Raw genomic sequence first — 15,305 nt, forward strand, 5'->3', positions numbered from 1 at the left:
TAGTCTTTTATATATGTTTCAAAGCCAGAAGAGTGAAGCCATAATATGTGGGCTGGCTGGAGCAGAATCTAACAGGATCCTACTAACACAATTGAAAGAATTATCTGCTTCTGAAAGAGAAAACAGTCTTCCCAGTATCACATTTTTACTCAAACTCTTTATATAGTAACTTTTTAAAATTAAAAGTGTTTTTCTGATTATTAAGTAACACATATGTGTTTCAGAACAGTTGGAAAATAGAGAGATATATAAAAGAAAATAAGAGTCTCATAATTCCAGAACCGACCAGAGCTAGCCACTCTGTAGGTTTCACTCTGGAAACACTGAGCCTTTGCTCACCTACACTGGAAATCTGGCCACAGACTGTTTTCTTTCAAAGCAGTCATGTCTTTTTCCACAGAATATGAAATAGAAACATATAAAAAACACTCAAAGAGAAGAATGAGGTTTCTTCACAAAGTGGTTTCCTAGAAATCCTCCCTTTTCTGAGTGCCTATGAGTCAGAGACTCTAATACAGACTACCAGATTTATTAAAATAATAATAATAAAAATAAGAAGAGGCCAAGGAAGAGAAAGGTGAAGGGCTTATCTCCAGATTCCCCCCCGACTTCTCACACCACCAGGGGCGGGGTGTCCACTTTTCTTCCGAGCTGGAGGTTTGTCAGTCTTAGGGGCTACAGCGAGGCGCCGAGGGAGAGCCTGGGAGGGAACCTAAGAGTTGAAGGGAGAGAGAGCAGGAAAACTCAGTGTCATGTCCTCCCAGTACCCCGCTCCTGAGGAAAGGTGTTGTGTGTGGGGAAGGCCGGAGTTAGACAGTAAAGGGGAAGGGCCGGTCAGTGGGGTCGGGGCAATCATGTGGAGGGCGAGGGACGAGTCAGTGAGAGCCTCCCACGCCTTCACCCAGCCCTACTTTCCTCACCTCTTTCCGGGGGATCTCACCCAAGCGGGAGTCTGTGTTCCTTCTGGGGGCATTTTCCCCTCGACTGTCAGTCCTGCCGTACAGATCAGGGGATGAGAAGGGGCAGCTGCTCCCCACTCTCCCCAACACTCGGGGGAAGTACTACTTCCCGGTGCTGTCTCTTAAGAATGAACAAACAAGATAGACCCAGGGATCCAATAAGAGGAAACATGAGTGGAGTCACATACTGAGTTATACTAGGTCATCACAGTCCTAGGACTCTCAGTTCTGAGCTGCAGGGTAAAGAGGAAAAAATTAAAGTAGAAAAACATGCAGAAGAGATTTTTTAAGAAGTGAAAAACAAACCAAAAAGAAAAGAGACAAAACAAAAGTGGGGAAGAGTAAGAGATGGAGGAAGAGGGGGAGACTCCGACCACCCTCACTTCTTCCCCAGAAAAGGGCAGACGACACTACTCAACACACACACTCCACACTCTTCCCGTTCACAGTCCAGATGCCTTCCACCTAGTGCCTCCTCCCTTCCCTCCCAGGGTGGTACCCGCCGCCGCCGTGTTCCAGCCTTTTCAGGTAAAGCAGCAGATCCTCGGCAGGCAGCGCCTCCCAGCCCCGAGCTTGGTAAAGTCGTAATAGCTGAGACACTTCCATCAGCTGCCTTGAGGATGCGGGCCCATCTCCACCTGAGACACACATCAGGAATAACCATCATCCTGGGCTGGCCCCAGCCCTTATCCCAGCTCCCGGAGCCCAGAAGGGCCTTCAGTTCCCGGTACCGGCTCCATACCTGAGACCTACCTGTAAACCAGGACCTGCTTACCTCTCTCTGGGGAGCCACCACTGGGACCGCCGCTCTGTGAAGGGGCCGAGGGAAGCTCATGGACCCGGAAAAGACTGGATGCCATGGCTAAGGGAACTTTAGTTTTATGGACGGGGGGCGGGAGGCGTGGCACTTGAGGGGTTTCCTCCCAAGATGAGGCAGTCAGAGGACCTAGCCAAAGGAATGAGATTCAGGATGAGGAAATGGGGCAAAAGCCAAGGAATCCCAACAGCCTTAGCCTTCATGGGGCTTTGTAACCTTTGCCAGCTCCTGAGGACCCAGCCCTGGTAAGTGGATCTCCTGCCTCTTTCAGGCCCAGCCCCAAACTTCTTCAGAGCTGACGCTCACCAGGCTTAGGGGGAAGCTGATCGACGGAGGGGTTCTCGTGGCTCTGGGGTGCAGTCTCCAGCAGCTGGGGGGACAAGACAGTAGGGCTCCCTGAGGACCACTGAAGAAAGACACCTCAGGGTCTGTAGGAAGCAGCAGGGAGGTAGGAGCTGGTCTCCTAAGTTCCAGAAGGAAGTGCTGCAGCAGAAATAAGGGGGAGTGGGAGAGGCAGAAACTGGGATGAAGTCTTAGTTCTAAAGGCCAGAGTCCTCACCTCTCAGAGTAGAAAGAGAAAATGAGGAAGGGACAGAGAAAGCAAGATGGGACAGGTGGGCCTCCTTACCTGGTGCAAAAAATGCTTGAGGCCCTGCAGCTGGGAAGAGGGTGGCAGGCCTTCCTTCAGGAAGCCATCCCCCTGAGACCCAGGGTCTTCCTCAGGGAATGGTCGCTCTGCTCGGTGATCCGGATGGAAGGTCCCAACTGCAGAGAAGGCCTCCACTGTACAGTGAAACAGGGGGTGTGTGCTGTAGGGGGAGGGGCTCCTCCACCAGGCAGCTCGCTCAAGGCCTGGAAGGAGGGGGCCTGTCATGCATAAGTGGGGCTTCGTGGCTAGAAGATGATCACAATTGAAAACAGCTGGAGAGGGAAGTATTGAAGGCAACTGGGAGCTGGGCACAGCTGAATTCTAAGACAGAAAAGTAGACAGAAGGGGAAGGCTGTGGTCCCTAGATGCTGAATGAGTAAATCCTGCCACAGCACAGAATGCTTTAATATAAACAGACATGTTCTGGCTCTTTCACCAGAACATGCCCTCATGCTTACTTCAACATGGGTTGTCTCATTTTCACCACACAGAGCACTCCATGCACCCAAGTCACAGCTGACTGAATCAGGCGTGGCCACAACTCAAGATCAGCTGATCTGAGGAATGGTTACCAACCCACCAGACCGCCTCTCTTTAAACTTGGACCCAAGAAACAAAGGCAGGTTGTCTAGAGTCTTGCTAGAGTTGGCGTCACAGCTGCTCAAAGCCACGTGCAAACCAAAGCAGTGAGAGCAAGAACCCAAGGGGAGAGAGGGTCAGTCATTCAAGAGGAAGAAGCAGAGCCCAGGTAGGCTCAGAGCAAGGAGGAACAGCTGCGCTGTTCCCAGCAGCCCCTGGTTCCAACTTCAGTTCTTATTAAGCACAGATATGTCCCATTTCCTAGAGTCTAACTACCTGTATTTGAACCAACTAGAGTGGATTTCTGCTCCTGGTAACGGACGGTCACTAAGACATCTGGGAAACAGAATGCTCAAGCCCCTAGCAGACAGGAAGTTAGGTTAAGAGAGAGACAGTCAGTGTGGGGAAGGGGAACCCGGTGACTTCTGTCCCCAGGCACCTGAAGAAGATGTGAGGTCCGGCTTTGGCTCCAGGGGCTGGAAGGAATGCTGGCTCTGGAAAGTGGGGCCTAGCAGGAGGCTAAGATCTGGGGAGGGGCTGCAGAGAACAGGCGGCGGCACTCCAGGCAGCTCCTCCTGCGTTTCCCGGCTCTGCTGCAACACAGGCTTCAGGGCCACAGCCATGGGGGGCACCGTCCAGATCCTCCTCTCCCCCTTCTCTGGTTCCTGCGGCCCAGGGCTGGAGGGGCCGGCGGGGGGAACCTGGGCACAAGAGAAGGTGCACTTAAAGAGATGAGATGTGCCACAGACACTTTAATAAGATAACAGATCAGTAGAACGTCCTTAGAAGGGTATTTGGGAACATCTATCAAATTTCTGACAAATTTTAAAACGCATATTTTTGATCCTACAATTCCATTTCTAGAAACTGTATAGATATACTGAACCAAGACATATTAATGACATTTTCTGCAGCACTATTTGTAGAAGTAAAACACAGGAAACAACTTTAATATCCACCAACAAGCACTTGGTTAAATAAGTCATACAACTGTGTATAGAGGGCAACATTTCTGTGCGGGGTTAGGGGGTGGAGCTGGGGGTAGGATACACTCAAGACACCAGTAACAGCTGCTGATTCTTGGGGGAGGAACCAGGAGACTGAGATGCACGCATAGAATGGAGATTACTTTTCACCGTATACCTTTTGAACAGTTTGGTTGTTTTTTTTCTTTTATTTCATTATGTTTTAAAAATTTTGGCTGCACGCATGGCATGTGGGAACCTTAGCTCTCCAACCAGGGATTGAACGTGTGCCCCTGCATTGGAAGGCTGAGCGTTAACCTCTGGACCACTGAGGATGTCCCTTTTGTTTTGTAAAATTACTATATGCACATTATTATCTATCCCCAAAAATATTTTAGCTAATATTAAAAACTTAATTGTTAAAAGAAGGAAGTAGAAGATGCCAACAGAGGGAGATCAAGGGTTGAGACTCCCTAGGGCAGGACTCAGCAACAGTTTCTGACTCTTTCCATCACAATTACTTCAGCTGCCCTTTGGCAAAACTAGCATCATGTGTTACCCTCTCGTGGACTGGGAGAAGAGGCTGGTGCCCAGTGCTGTGGGGCGGTCTGGGCAAGTAGCAGCCACGGCAAAAAGACGGCTTTTACTGGGAAAGCTCACAGAATTTTCCTAACGCAGGTCCTAGGAGGTAAACTCCGGACTCTCCTTGAGGAGGGAGGTAGATGTCCCAGGAAGGGGTCTAAAAAGAACCCTGACAGCCTACCGGGGGGTGGGGCGGCAGGGTGGTGGTGCTGAGCAGCCGGGTGACCTCCTCCCAGTGGGCCTGCAGCATGGCCTGCAGCCGCTCCACCAGCTCCACCCGCTGTTCCTCCAGTTGCTGGTTCCCACTCTGCAGTTCTCGCACTCGCGCCTGCTCCCGGGCCAGTCTGAGAGGAAAGACGCAAGAGGTGATGTTGGGCCTTGGAGAAAGCAGAGACTCGGAGAACAGGAAGAGCCACAGGAAAGGTGGGACACGGGAAATTGTGAGAGGAGCTGGTGCCAGTGCAGAAGAGACCAAGGCTGCAGGGGAAGGGACCAAGGCCTGACATGGAGACTCCAGGGTCTGGTACCTGAGCTCATAGTCCTGAGCCACCTGCTGCTGCCGCTCCTCCCGCTCTGCTATTTCCAACTTGAACTGAGCCAACTGGGTGGACAATTCCTGCTGGTGCTGTCCATTCAGCTCCTGCAGCTGCTTCCTGAGAGGACACAGGTGAGAAGAAAGGACTGAAAATGTAGAAGGAAGTCATCCAGTAAGAAAAAGCCAGCATGTATGCACGGGAGAGTGAGCAAGCCAGCCAGCTAGCCCTGCCCTGGCAGGGTCGGGGGGCAGGGTTGTTCAGGACAGCTGAATGGGTTCCCTAGAAGCAGACATTTAAATGAGGACTTATGTGAAGGTGGTTCATTTAAGAAGCATTTCCAGAAAAATAAAAAAAAAGCTGGTAGGGGAGTAGGGGAAGGAAGGGAGAAGGGCACATCTGGATGTGCTGCAGGTCTCAGCTCAGCACTGTACACACCAGGGGCTAGGGAGCTAGAAATTGGTATTCCTGCAGCCATCAGTTATTGGCTAAGTGCTCCTTCCTATGGGGGGGAAGTGGAAAATCCGCAAGAAGGTCTGGCTCTCCTGTGAACCCGAGGCAGATCTCCCACCGAGAGACAGACAGGAGCCGGTGTACTGGAAGCTGGTAAAGGGATCTGAGAGGGTCTAGGGGGCCCCCGCCACCACCTGCTGCGGTGGTGGAGAGGCAGCAGCTGGCAAGCCCCAAGCACCTGTGATGGTCCCTCAGGGAGGCTGCCTGCCGAAGGCTGCTCTCCTGCGCCTGCGCCAGCCGCTCAGCCACCCGCTGCTCCAGCTGCACCGCCAGCTCCGACTCCATCTGGATCCGCTGGCTTTCATACCGGGCCTGGGAGTAAAGCAAGTGGGCGGGTGGGGGAGGCCATCATCAGCTCCATTCTGTTTGGGCTTAGAAGGGGATGGAGGATGTAAGGTAGATTAAAAGAGGATGCTCAGGGCTGGTACACTGGGATGACCCAGAGGGATGGGATAGGGAGGGAGGTGGGAGGGGGGTTCAGGATGGGGAACACATGTACACCCATGGTGGATTCATGTCCATGTATGGCGAAACCAATACAATATTGTAAAGTAAAATAAATAAAACTGAGATTTAAAAAAAAAAATCCATGTACCAACATTCCCTCATACATCTGAGAGACAAAAGAAAGAGAATTTTGCCCCAAGGAGTGAAAGTGGTTTCCCTTCCTTATAAAACCATGACCTTGGACAATACAAATATTTTTTTTGTGCTTTTTAAAAAAATATTTATTTAACTCCTTTCAATTACCTAAATTCTTTTTAATTTTTAAAAATTATGGTAAGAAATGCATATACAAAGCTTACCTTCTTAGGTAATACAAAACTTACCATTTTTAAGTGTAGCTTTAGGTATACTCACATTGTTGTACATCTAGAAATTTCATCTTGTAAAACTGAAACTCTATACCCACTGAACAACAACTCCCCATTTTCCCTCCCCAGCCCCTAACAATCACCACCCTACTTTCTGTTTCCATGAATGATTTTATCTGTTCTAGGTATCTCATTACCTCTTTTTTTTTTTTTTTTAAGTTTCAGGTGTACAACATAGTGACTTAGGGATTACACATTCTAAATTAATCCCCACCCAAATTTTTTTAATGAAAAATCTTAATGATATATACTCTCCCTCTGAGCTGGCAGTTTCACTTTAAGGAATCTATCCTTCAGAAGGAATGCCAAAGAGTCATGTACAATGATGTTCACTGCAGCATTATTTATTTTTGGCCATGCTGCGGCTTACAGAATCTTAGTTCCCTGACCAGTGACTGAATTTGTGCCCTCTGCAGTGGAAGCGTGGAGACCCAACCTTTGGACGGCCAGGGAATTCCAGGCAGCACTTTTGTTTTTTTTAAGCTGTGCTGAGTCTCCATTGCAGTCTGCAGGCCTCTCTAGTTGCAGCTCATGGGCTTACTTGCCCCGTGGCATGTGGGATCTTAGTTCCCGGACCAGAGATTCATCCCTTGTCCCCTGCATTGGAAGGTAGATTTTTAACCACTGGACCACCAGGGAAGTCCCCAGTGTTATTTTTAATAGTGAAAACAAAATTGGCATCAGGGTAAATTTCTCATCAAAAGGATGATTCGTACATTTATTGCAATGTAATTCTTTTTAAAAAATGATGTACATCTGTATGTGTTGACATGGAAAGATGTCTATGATATATTATAAGGTAAAAACAAGTTGCAGTGAATGTATATATATATATATTTTTTTTTTAAAGCACCAGCCCATAAACACATGAAAAAGTTCTGAAAGGATACACACAAAGTGATATGAGAAGGCAACCAATACTGTGTACTTCTGTACACTTGAACTTGTATTACAGATCACTTTTATTCATATCTTAAAAATGTTTTTTAGAGTTCTCTGGGAAGACTACTTTGACCCATCCCTACAGAATTGATGGCTCCTTTCTGTCTTGGATATTTACATCTGATAAATTAACTTTGAGAATTTAAACAGAAACTGAGTTTAATATTTTAAAATAAGCTGACTGAAAAAAAAGTGAAATGAGAATAATGACTCTAAAAGATGACAAGAAAGGAAGGAAAAATAAATACCCAATAGGCAAGACAAAATAAGATATAAATGGGACTTCCCTGGTGGTCCAGTGGCTAAGACTCTGTGCTCCCACTGTAGGGGGACTGCATTTAATCCCTGGTCATACAACTAGATCCCACATGCCAAAACTAAGACACTGTACAGCCAAATATTTTGAAAAATAGTTATTCTTACTCTAAATTATTAGGGCTTCCCTGGTGACTCAGTGGTAAAGAATCTGCCTGCAATGCAGGAGGCCTGGGTTCAATCCCTGGATCGTGAATCCTAAAGAAGGGAATGGCAACCCACTTCAGTATTCTTGCCTGGAGAATCCCTGGCAGGCTACAGTCCATAGGGTTGTAAAGAGTCAGACACGACTGAGCGACTAACACTTTTCTAAATTATTAATCATACTCCTTCAAAAATGTGTGTGCTAGACAAGCTTCCCATGTAACTGGTGAGCTCCCTATTGCTGGGATTGTGTTAGGATTATCCCAGCCCAGAGCTTATACACAGTTGTTCAGTAGGTTTACTGAAGGTACACATACACGCCTGTGGCTGGCACCAGTTTAGGGGCTTATAAATTACTACTGAATTCTTTACCCTTGGCCCTCCATGATAAATTAGTTTCCATGTGGTCAGCCCTCCAATTCAATGGGCCAAGTGAAAAGTGTGTCCTCTCAAAACTGGCCTCTCTAACCCAGAAATTGGGTGTCTCCTTAAGTCAACTATTAATAAGGAAAGAAGTCTCTCAGAAACTCATTAATTTGCCCTTAACATACATTTTACCCATAAAGGCCAAAATTCTAGTTAGAAATAGGAGTGTCTGCCCTGATTCCTGAAGCCACTTCATCTCAGACCTCCGTCTCCCCAGCAGGGACCCTCCCCTAGAACCTCAGCCTCCTGACCTGCACCAGGCTCATCTCCAGCTGCAGGGCATCTCTCTCTCTCTGAGCTGTATCCAACTCTCCTTCCAACCGCCGCACCTCAGACTGCACCAAGGCCAACTGCTGCTGGGCCTCCCGGGCGGCCTGGACCTCCCTTTGGGTGTTCCCCTAGGAAAGGGCAATCAGACTTCAGACTATCTCATTTCCTGACTCCCTGATTCACCCTCCCATACCCTAAGATCCAAGCTCCCTTCCTCTTCACCTGTGACCTATTTCCTCATCTCTGTTGAATCTCACACTTCAGTTTTCCGTATATTTGATGCCCCCGGCCCTTCCTGCAGGCCCTACCCTCTCAGCCTTCTCTCCTTCACTCTCCTTCCTGCTCCACTATACCGTATTCTGACATTCATCTCATTCAATTATTTTGTCCTTCATCTGTTCCTCAACTGCCCCTTCTACCTTCTCCCTTTCCAGCTGAGCCTGGCTCTCCTCCTGCAGCGCCTGGTAGCGTTCCTTCAGCTGGTGCTCCTGCTGGGCCCAGCTCCGCCGTTCTTCTTCGAGGGCCACCTGCAGCGTCTCCAACTGTCGACGCTCACTGAGTTGCCCAGCCCGGGCCTCATCCCGTTCTTCCTGCAGGACTCGGCAGCGCTGCTGTTCTAGCTCCAAGCTCAGGGTCAGAGCCTGCCTCTCCTCCTCCTACAGCCCCAGGAGAAAACCAAGATTTTAGCATGCTCTCTGGAGACCAGCAATCTGCCTCCTTACCCCTATACAATATGCCGGTTGAGAATTATATACATGAAAATGCAATAGTTAACAAGCCCACAGGATGTCAATATGGTAAGTAAGAGTTTCTGTATCAGAATTAGGTAGCTGCTGCTGCTGCTAAGTCGCTTCAGTCGTGTCCAACTCTGCGACCCCACAGACGGCAGCCCACCAGGCTCCACTGTCCCTGGGATTCTCCAGGCAAGAACACTGGAGTGGATTGCCCTTTCCTTCTCCAATGCTTAAAAGTGAAGAGTGAAAGTGAAGTCGCCCTGGGCTCAAATCTCAGTCTGAATCCCAGCTCTGCATTTATTTTGGGTTCTGAGGCACCAACCTTACTTGTAAAGTGGGCATATTACAGTCCACCTCATGCGGATTAAAGTTAAAAGGGTATGTAAAGCATTTAGCACAATGTCTGGCCTGTAGTAAGTACTCAATATATGATAGCTGTCACCACTGTCATCAGAAGAAATTCCACAAAGACTAGAAAATTCAGCCTTACAAACATGTACTAGCCAACCAGCAGCTGCCACCAGCACTCTTGGACTGTTAGGAATGTCAGTACCAGCATGCATGTAGCAAGCATGTGTCATGCATGCAAGAAATTCTAAACCTGGCTACTAATTCATGTGGGTAATCATCTTATCATTTCAGCAATGAGAAACCTAAGTCTCACCCCTACAACTTTCTGAAAATATTTAGGTTCCCAAACCCCTTATACATCAAAACCTCAGGGAAAGGACTCAAGAAATCTATATTTAAAAATAATTCCCAAATGATTCTAATGAGGGTTCAATTTGCAGAGACTCTCAAACTGGCTTGACGGCAGAGCTCACTTTATGTAGAGTACCTAGCAGAACTAGTGTTTTGAAGAACACACTTTGCTCTGGTGCAACTCAAATGGTGAACTCCCACAATCCACCAAAAGCCCGTATCCCCAGACTTCCCAGGCAGTCTGGCAGTGGTTAAGGCTCCTTGCTCCCAACTTGAGGGGGGTGGGCCGGGTTCAATTCCTGGTCAAGGAACTAAGATCTTGCATGCCATGGGTGCAAACAAACAAACAAAAAAATCCATATCCCTCTAGAAGTAATGACCAGCCTTTATTGGAATTAACCCAGGCGAACAGTCTCACCAGTGTCTCTTTTTCCCGTTGCTGCAGTCGGGCACCTTCCTGCTCACGACTCAGGGCCTCCATGGCCTCAGAAAGGCTTTGCTCCAGGCGGGTTACTGTCTTTCAGGGAGAGAACACAGGGATGGAGGAACTGAGGAGAATCCCTGCATGCTACCCTTCAAAAATCATTAACAACATAAACTTTAAAAGCAAGGGTTAACTAAATGACTTGGGGGCCAGAGGGATGAGGAGAGCTGAGCAGACATCAAACATGCAAGTTTGGCAGCAGAAACACTGAAGGGAGAGGACACAGGAGAAGAATTGTCAGGCTAGCTACGGCAAGCTGGAGGTCAACCTGCGAGGAACCCTGGTTCCTCCCCCATCCAGCCATCGGTGACCCAGGTTCTAATGCTTCGTGATCCTGGTTGCCCACCTCCTGCTGCTTGCTTCTAGTGAGTTCAGCTGCCTGCCGTTCCTCCTGGAGTCCCCGAAGCACCTCTGTCCGCTCAGCTTCATGCCGGTTCCAGCCCTCCACCACGCGGGCCAGGGTCTCAGGAAAGGAAGGAGGTCACATAGAATTTCAAACAATTTTTCTTCCCTCTTTGCGTCCACAGGAGAAGGGGCAACAGCCACCTTCTTCCAGTGGTCAGCAGACCCAGCACTTCCCCGCCCCCAACTCCTAATGTGAACAAATGTTGGCCTCCCCCTGTATTCCTTGGTGCCCCCCACAGAGAGACCCGCCTACATTCCGCTCCCCTGGCACCTTGTCCAGCTGTTCAATCATGACATCTTTCTTTCGGTCAGCAGTCACGGCCACGGCTAACTGTTGCTGAAGCTCAAGGACACGGGTCTGCAGATTCTGAATATGGCGCTCACAATGCTGGGAAGAAGGGTGAAGGGGTCTGGGTGTTGCCACCCTTAGTTTGACCAAAGCTCCAAACTTTCCAGCTTCTCTGTGGGCAAAATGGGCTGGAGGCAGGGAGCTTGGGTCCCAAGAACAGAACAGGTTTGAAGAAGGAGAGTCAGGAATTCCAGAGCCTGAGATCTCCAACACCTTCCTCTACCACCTCAGGAAGCAGAGGTTTGGTTTCCAGCCTCTTCCCTTTCCTAGACCTCCTGAGAAAAATTTCCATGAACCTTTCAGCAGAGGTGCAGTAGTCCACGCTGCAAAGAGTGGGAAGTTACTCCTGCCTAAAGAAGCATACTGGACACAACTATTCAGCATGGCAAGGGGAAAGCCTTTCATTCACGTCCAGGCAGTTTAAAATAGAGGAAGAGAAGGTTCCAAAAATGACAACACGACCAATAATTCCGACTTTTCCTCTGCTTCATCCTGCTCTCTGCCCTCTTCAGATAGGCTGAGGCTCCAGAAACAAAGCTCATTATATCACCAGTAGCTCTGCACAAGCCAACAATGTGTTGTTCATTCACCAAACATGTACAGAGTATTTGTTTGTGCTGGGTATGTTCTAGACTTTAGGAAGACACTGCTGAACAAGATAAGGTATGACCCATGTGGAGCTTAGGTTTTAAAGACGGGAAACAAACAAGACATACCAGACTTTAATAAACTATGTGAAGGAAATAACAGAATGATCTGAAGGAATGCCTGGAGGGGAGGTGTGCCATCCTAGACAGGATGATCAAAGAAGGCTTTCCTCACAGGAAAGCCATTTGAGTAAAATCCTAGCTTGCAGGACTGTAATCTTTTAGCACTTGGCCCTATTTCTAACCGTTGCTTCTGTCAAAAGGAAGCCTTTATATCTCACCTTGCGACGAGTATGCTCTGAATCCAGTGCATCTCTCAGTCCCTGAAAATCTGGGGGGTTGAGTGGGGGCCCTGGCCGAAGGCTGGTGTAGCGGGGGAACAACTCCTCAAACGCCTGGGCTGAGCTGGATGGAGACAAGTCTTGCAGCGGTCGGGTGCTGAACAGATCAGGTAGAGAACAGTAGGGATGGGAAAGCTTTAGAGACCCAGAGTCCCATCTCCAGACATTTTACAAAGAAGGAAACTACAACTCAGGGCACGAGCCATGCCCAAAGTCACAAAGTTACATAGAGAAATGACAGAGCCCTAGAGAGCACATAGGCTTTTTGAGTAACTCTATAGTACTCCTTCCTCTACTCCATGCTTTCTGCAGCACGAGTCACTGCAGAAAAGAGCTAATTCTTCTGGAGGAGGAAGGACCTAGAAAGCCAGGTACTAAGCAGTGGATGCCTATGTTCCCAAAGGAGTAAGTAGCATAGAAGAAAGGCAAGAAAGGGTAAAAACTGAAAGCTATGTGACAAGCATTTTAGGTCCTTAAGAGGTATAAAAGCAGCAAAGGGAGAACTAAGTGATAGAACATTTGGCTTTCCAAGAAAGACAGGAAGGCAGCTAGGAGAACTCCAAGGAGAACTCACTTAAGCAAGGTGGCTGTGCTGTCACTGTCAAAGGAGTCCTCTTCCCGTCTCTCAGAGTCGGCACCTGGAATCGGGGGATCCCCTGCAGGCAGCCAGAGGGACCCACAGCCAGGGTCAGGAAAGGATGGGAACAGGGATCACTTGAAGGAGAAGAAAGGAGTGGTCCTTCCTTTCTATTTCACCCACTCCTCCTGCCTCTCTCCCTAAGAAAGGGAGCCTTTTCTCCTGGAATCTCTTATCTCTGGGTCTAGGTCTCCAGCCCATACATATTCTGCAACTTTCTCCACTTTTCCCACTCCTTAAATCTAGGTTCTCCTTTATAGAAAATCACTCACGATAAGCCGCATCACGTGAGGTTTGGAGCATGCTCTGGAGTTGACCCCGAACACTCTCCATCTCAAAGATATGCTTGGAACCATCCTAGAAAAAAGCAATGCAGAAATCAGATGCAATAATCCATACTGCATCCAGGGTAGATGGTATCGAGTGGCCCCTAAGGCCAAAGAATTTTTACTCTCACACCTTGGAAAGCAAGAAAAATAGAACTGACTCAATGAGAAACTCAATTGTCTATGGAAGCCAGAGAGGTAATGTAAATGAATTAACTGGGCATCTTAAGGTAAGAGTGGTGAGGATTCCTTCCAACTACAGAGCAAATATCCTGTGTAAAGACTCTGCTGTCCAGAGCTATCAGTTTTTCAAACTCTGGGAGGCCTAGCCAGTCTGCAGATCGGTTATGATATGTGTTCTATCTGACACTATCTTCTCCGTAACATGTATAAGTGATTAAACTATGTTTTCATGATTTACATGCCAAATTTTGAACCATACAATCAAAACAGTTTCAAGATGAAAGGATCTTAGAATATTTTCCTTAAATCCCTAGTTTCCTCTTGGGATGAAGAACCCTTATCCTCATTTCCAGCACCCACATCCCAGTTAAAGCACAGCAACCTACCCCATGGGTGTCTCTGAAGAAAAAAAAAGAAAGGAAGTCTCACAATTTTCCAACTTATGATAAGTGGCTCAGGACTCTCATCAACATTTGCTCACAGGAACAAACATGGCTGACTGTGTAGTTAAAAGAAATTATGGAATCCAAGAACAGGAGCTCAAATCTCAGTAAAGCTTTTTTTTTTTTTAAACCACCCCCAATCCCAAGACCCTAGAGGTGTCCAAGACAGACCTCCCTCACCTTTTTCTTCACGTTGTTCTCCAATCCCACTGACAAGCTGTGACTCAGTTCTTGGGCCAAGCCATCCAACACCTCATGGGGAGGTGGGGAGGCGGCGGGTAAATACAGCTGGGCTCGGGCTGTGCTCTCTGCCTGACGACTGAGGTGCAAAGAAGTATACAGCTGGGAGGTCACCTCAGAGGACACTTGGTTCAGCCCAGGGGCTTCTGATGACTCACTCAGGAGGTCCTTGGCCCGTAGGGGTGAACTGGGGCTGGCAGCTGATGCTGCCATGAGTACAGGGAAGAGACAACTGGAGACAGCAGAGGTGGGAACTCCTGGTTCTGCTTTAGGAGAGCCCAGGGGAGTAAGTACCGGGAGAAGGAAGATTTGGGAGAAAAGAGGAAGACTCCGAGCGAGGGATTCTTGAATGAGGGTATGGAGCCTTTCTGGTTAAAGGAAAGGTTTCCAACAGTTCCAGAGGCCATGGGAGAGGACAAAAGGATGTCTTTCCACAGCTCCTGGGAACAGTGGAAAAGGTGGGTGCAGGGAGGAGAGGGTGGGGATGGAAGACCTACTGCGGGGCAGGCGCACCACTGCGGTTCCTCTGGAGCGCTGAAAGCTGCAGTTCAACTTCTGGGCCAAGCTCTCATAGTCCACTGAGCTCTTAAGTTCTCACACCCAGAATGTGCAAACTGAAACGGACCCAAATCCAATAGGGGCCTAATTTCCGCCCAGCTGTCTTATGTGCCCCTCAACTGGCTCCGGTCTCAGTGAGACAGGAACCTCACGCTCCCCACCTCTCCTCTTCGCCCATGCACCCGTTCCATCCAGGATCAACTCTCTAGTCTGTCCCCTCCGATCCCTCCGGGGCAAGAAAGCCGTAGCACGGCTCCCTAGAATCCCTCCCTCCCTACTACACCAAAAGAACGTTTGTGAACACTCAAGTCACGCCCTCTGATGGCTCTAAAAAATACACTCAGGCGCTCCAGCCTAGCCTGAGATCCCCTACCACGATCACCCCGTTCCGACTACTCCCCACAACTCTAGTCCTCAGGCCCCCGCAGTTTGCCAAGGAGGGAACTAGGGAATGCCCCCTCCCCCTGAGAGCCGGTAGGCCCACACCCAAAAGACCCCTCTTCTCGCGCGCTTCCCAACACTCAAAACCGTTGGCAGGCTCCCGCCCACCTTCCGCAGCTCCGCCTCGCTCGCTTCGATGACGTCACCAGCCCAGAATACAGAGCTTTCAGCCGCTCCCAGCTTCTGGAGCGGAGAGCCTTAGACGCGCATGCCCAGACTCAGCGCCACGGATTGGCTGAAGCAAGT

The 15,305-nt window shown here is 48.8% G+C and overlaps 1 protein-coding gene across 5 annotated transcripts; it reads right to left on the reverse strand.

Moving 5' to 3' along the window:
• Positions 1-157: 157 nt before the first annotated feature.
• CNTROB (centrobin, centriole duplication and spindle assembly protein) lies at positions 158-15,302 on the reverse strand. Of its 5 annotated transcripts, XM_040243436.1 has the most exons (20): positions 15,168-15,301; positions 14,001-14,674; positions 13,141-13,225; positions 12,806-12,887; positions 12,172-12,328; positions 11,166-11,282; positions 10,836-10,952; positions 10,424-10,522; positions 8,989-9,225; positions 8,551-8,697; positions 5,776-5,909; positions 5,079-5,204; positions 4,733-4,895; positions 3,444-3,705; positions 2,405-2,559; positions 2,083-2,146; positions 1,735-1,905; positions 1,459-1,597; positions 921-993; positions 158-712 (listed from the first exon to the last, which is right to left on the reverse strand). In XM_040243436.1, the coding sequence occupies exons 2-20, from the start codon at positions 14,271-14,273 to the stop codon at positions 587-589; spliced, it is 2,727 nt and encodes a 908-aa protein (XP_040099370.1). In that variant the 5' UTR covers positions 14,274-14,674; positions 15,168-15,301; the 3' UTR covers positions 158-586. The 5 variants fall into 5 exon arrangements, 4 of the variants coding, with proteins under 4 accessions (XP_040099370.1, XP_040099371.1, XP_040099369.1 ...); XM_040243437.1 differs by having other exon boundaries at positions 1,462-1,597; positions 14,001-15,301; XM_040243435.1 differs by having other exon boundaries at positions 14,001-15,301.
• Positions 15,303-15,305: the final 3 nt, after the last annotated feature.

The sequence above is a fragment of the Oryx dammah genome, unplaced genomic scaffold (genome assembly GCF_014754425.2).
Source record: "Oryx dammah isolate SB20612 unplaced genomic scaffold, SCBI_Odam_1.1 HiC_scaffold_8, whole genome shotgun sequence".
NCBI classification, from domain to species: domain Eukaryota; kingdom Metazoa; phylum Chordata; class Mammalia; order Artiodactyla; family Bovidae; genus Oryx; species Oryx dammah.

What these genes read in the sequence shown, in the direction of transcription:
- CNTROB (XM_040243436.1), bottom strand. Translation starts at nt 14,273, where the DNA reads ATGGCAGCATCAGCTGCCAGCCCCAGTTCACCCCTACGGGCCAAGGAC. An exon ending in AGAACAACGTGAAGAAAAAG is followed by an intron (nt 13,226 to 14,000) that starts GTGAGGGAGGTC and finishes GCTTTTTTCTAG; the next exon opens with GATGGTTCCAAGCATATCTT. An exon ending in GGACCTCACATCTTCTTCAG is followed by an intron (nt 2,560 to 3,443) that starts GTGCCTGGGGAC and finishes TTCACTGTACAG; the next exon opens with TGGAGGCCTTCTCTGCAGTT.